This window comes from Marmota marmota, unplaced genomic scaffold (genome assembly GCF_001458135.2).
Source record: "Marmota marmota marmota unplaced genomic scaffold, marMar, whole genome shotgun sequence".
Taxonomy (NCBI): domain Eukaryota; kingdom Metazoa; phylum Chordata; class Mammalia; order Rodentia; family Sciuridae; genus Marmota; species Marmota marmota.
The window spans coordinates 50,964,787-50,968,675 of NW_025999968.1; the positions used below are offsets into that span (position 1 = coordinate 50,964,787).

The 3,889-nt window shown below is 35.4% G+C and overlaps 1 protein-coding gene across 1 annotated transcript; it reads right to left on the reverse strand.

Annotated features, from left to right (window-relative positions):
• Positions 1 to 221: 221 nt before the first annotated feature.
• On the reverse strand, positions 222 to 649 carry LOC125616878 (keratin-associated protein 19-9b-like). Its single transcript, XM_048803248.1, has one exon. It carries the CDS (start codon positions 610 to 612, stop codon positions 439 to 441), a length of 174 nt encoding a protein of 57 aa, XP_048659205.1. The 5' UTR covers positions 613 to 649; the 3' UTR covers positions 222 to 438.
• Positions 650 to 3,889: the final 3,240 nt, after the last annotated feature.

The following is a 3,889-nucleotide window of genomic DNA, read 5'->3' on the forward strand; positions in this document are numbered from 1 at the left end:
ACAAAAAGTGTCAGCACAGCAAAATTGATCTGACACAGTTAGTTACTTGCTTGTATTTTTATTGATGTTCATTTCTAAGCTGTGCTATTACCAAGTAAAAATTCCATGGCAGAAGTAATTTTAATTAAAAATTCCTTAAAATCCATTGTACTTAAAAGTATGAAGAATGACACCAGATATTATGTATTCAAAATGAAAATTTATTAGAATAAAACCCCAGAAATGTTACAGAAGGGAAAAGCAGAGAGCCAACCCATCACAACTAATAAGAGAAAACGAAGTGCAAATTGAAGAGTTGAATCCTTTAACAGAGACATGGATTCCCATGGTTGCAATGGCTTCAATGCATGGTGATCTGATCTTAAAAATAGAGAGAGAGAGTGCTATAGAATTAAAATTTGAGTAACATTCTGAGTTCAGCAGTAATGCCGAACTTTTTCAGTAAAATCCAGATGAGTAGTATCTTCCATAGAAAGAGGGACGGAAGTAGCCATAGCCATAACCACCATAGCCCCCAATGCCATAGCGGGAACCATAGCCATAGCCCAGGCCACTGAAGCCACCAAGGCCATAGCCCAGGCCACCATAGTAGTTGCCATAGTAGTAGCTCATTGTGTCAGGGGTTGAGGACTGGGTCTGAAGTTGAAGGTGAGCGTCCTGAGAATGGATGTCACCCTGTGTCCTGGACTTTTATACTTTTTCAGTGCAGCTGTGGCAAACCACAACAAAGGAGGGACATTCTCTTTAAATATCTCTCCATGATGAAAAACAATACTAATAAGACATACCTGTCTTAGGTGTAGTCCGAAGGATAAGTGGAAACATTTTTCCTTTGAATTTGGTTTAATATTTCTTACCCAAAATTCATTTTGATAATGTTTTTAGTGTCAGAGCTGATTTTTAAATTTACTTTTACATTAAAATCGAATCTTTCTAATTTTCTTCCACTAGGTAGATTTCTTTTGTTTTCTGAAGTTTTTTTTAAATTGTCACATGATAGCTTGTAGCTTTTACTGTTCCCTAAATAATTTAACCTCTTCCTTTAGTGTAAAATTAAATGATTAAGTCATTAACAAACAGAAGTGTTTATAATCAATTAGATGACAGAGAACATTTATTCAGAAAAACATGGGCAATTCACAATCACCCTCCTTATTGGATATTCTGTGCTGTGACCTCGTATCCACCTTTGTAAATACTAAAACTCTATAAGAATTTTGTAAATACTTGTAAATATCAAATTCTATAAGGGAATAGATCTGCTCTAGCACAAGAGAGCACAGTTTTCTTCCTATGATTCCCTTGCAGGGACATCCTTTCTGTTTAAAAGTGATGTCTCATGTTTCTTAAAACTGGAAGTTTATATCTTTATCACAGATATTTTCTCTTGGGGAAAAATATATCTTGTCTTTACATGATTTTTACCCATGTTATCCACAACTCTAGTGGCCTACTACAGTTGTTCACCTTTATCTAGTAGAGATATCTAGTAGAGATAGGTTCTAGGACTTCCAGTGGATGCCAGGAACCAGAGAGTACCAAACCCTACTCATACATACATACTTATGATAAAGTTTAATTCATAGATTAAACATGGTGAGAGATTAACTATAACTCTTAATAAAATACAATTATATCAACATATTTAAAGTTACATAAATATGATTTCTCTTTCTCTCTTGAAAGAGTAAAATATTAACATTTTTAGACCACAGTTGGTCCTGGGTAATAGCAACTACAGAAAGGGAATCCTCAGGTAAGGGAGGTTGTATTCTAAATTCCTTGCCCATTTCACACTGACACCTGGTGGTCAAATTCCTTTGTGTTTTACTTTTTATTTATTTATGATTCCAATGTAACATGTTGATTCTCCAAGACTCAGACATTTGAGATGAAGTTACTGGTGGAGCAGGGGATCCATGAGACCCTAACACTGACCTTACAGAATTTCTCCAAGCCAGTAGGAACTCCTGAGCAAAGATTGCCTATAAAGAAGGCCCATGTTGAGCAAAGACACTGCATCCAGCCGTTGGCTGGTGGCTGTCCTAGAGAGTGTCTTGGCTCCAGTCCTGTCCTAGACCCGGGCAGCACTAGCATCTTGTCATGCTCCTAGGCAGTGACTCCTTCTTGGAAGAGTAATTTGAGAGAGGATCTCCATATCTACCACACACATCCTCCAGTTTGAATACCAACAGATGGTAGGTACAGTCTGACATCAGATGGCAGAGGCTTAGCATAACACCTTGGAAAAGCAAGAGTGTGTATATGTTGTGTGTTTGGGAAACTGTTATAAAATCCTTTAAAATGTTATGTTATAGATAAAATAGTAGGCATTCCATACAGAATACTTCAAATTTTTTATTTGAAAAGGAGCAGGATGAAATTTTAGATGATTCTTAAACACCTTCTTATTGAAGATCAACTTTATAGAAATAATTCATTATGCATTAATAGTGAAATAAGGGGTAAAGACATTTATTTCACAGCCAGTACAAAATTAGAGTGGTTTATATGGATTTTCAAATATGGTAGGACTGGGTAGGATCAGGAGTTAGGAAGGGGTGGGGACATGCCACGATGCCAGGAGCAGAGGCAAAACCAGGTGGCGCGTCACAGAGCAGCTCACTGTTGGTACAGCAGTCGATAAAAACGTAATTGAAGATGATGAAGACTTTGGAAACCCGTCAGGGAGGACCTGATTGATTTTTAAGCTGAGGATTTTGTGCTTAATTACCTCCTTTTTTTATTTCAAGGGAGGGAAGGACCGATGAAAGCCACATTTTAGAATTCCATTTTGATATTCAGGGTGGATTCTGTGTGAAATATCGAAAGTAAGAACAGTTTAATGACATGGATAAAAAGAGCCCAAACTACGTTTGTTGTAAAATGAATGGACAGGAAATATTGGACCTAAGTTTCATTATGAAAAATCAAATATATATATATATATATATATATATATATATATATATATATATATATTATATATATATAATCAAATATATATATGCATATATATAATCAGTGAAAGAAAAAATTATCTAGTTGCATAGTCTTTACTATCAAAATATAATATTTAACATTATAACATTACTGTATTTACATTGGTAAATAATGTAATGACGCATGATTTTTCTTTAAATTTATTTAAAATGTTGAAGACCTTCATAAATAGTTCAATATACATACTAAACTCCACTGCACTTGACATATACTCTATTCAAAATCACTTACAGGATAAAAAATGGAAATAATTATATACTTAGGTTTGGAGTCTAACTGTATTTCAGAACCTAAGGTGTTAAAAACCAGCTTTAAATAATCAGAAACACAGTGTCAAAATACAGTCTCAAATCTAGTTTTGGAAATTCTATCACCCACAGGTGTAAATAATTTCTTTAGCTGCTCATGAGGCAAGTTGGAGGATGTTTTCTAAATATCTCCTTAGATGTTCACCCTGAGTAGATGTGAAATAAGTTGACTGAAATAGTAAGGAATGATAGTATTCAAAATTTTAATTTGAAGTCTCATGTATAGTATAAATATATATAAAATATAAATCCAAGTTTTCTAAATTATCTGTTTTTTCTTCATTTCCAATGTACTTTTTCTCTTTTCCTAGTCTTGTTATTGTCCCTTGTAACCCAGTTCTCCAGTGGCTTTAGATCAATATAGTTCCCCTTTTTCAACATAGTTCTCAAGGAGAGCTGTAGATGTTCAGGGAATACAACAACTGGAGAGAACTCTTCCCCTCCTTTGCAGGCTGTCCTAGAGACTCTCATGACCCCAGGTGTGTAGCCTAGGTGGGCTGCTTCTCAAGGTCCATCAGCTGAATTGCCTCTGGGCCACACAGTCAAGACTCCTTGCCCAGGCAGTGCTCCTGAGCCAT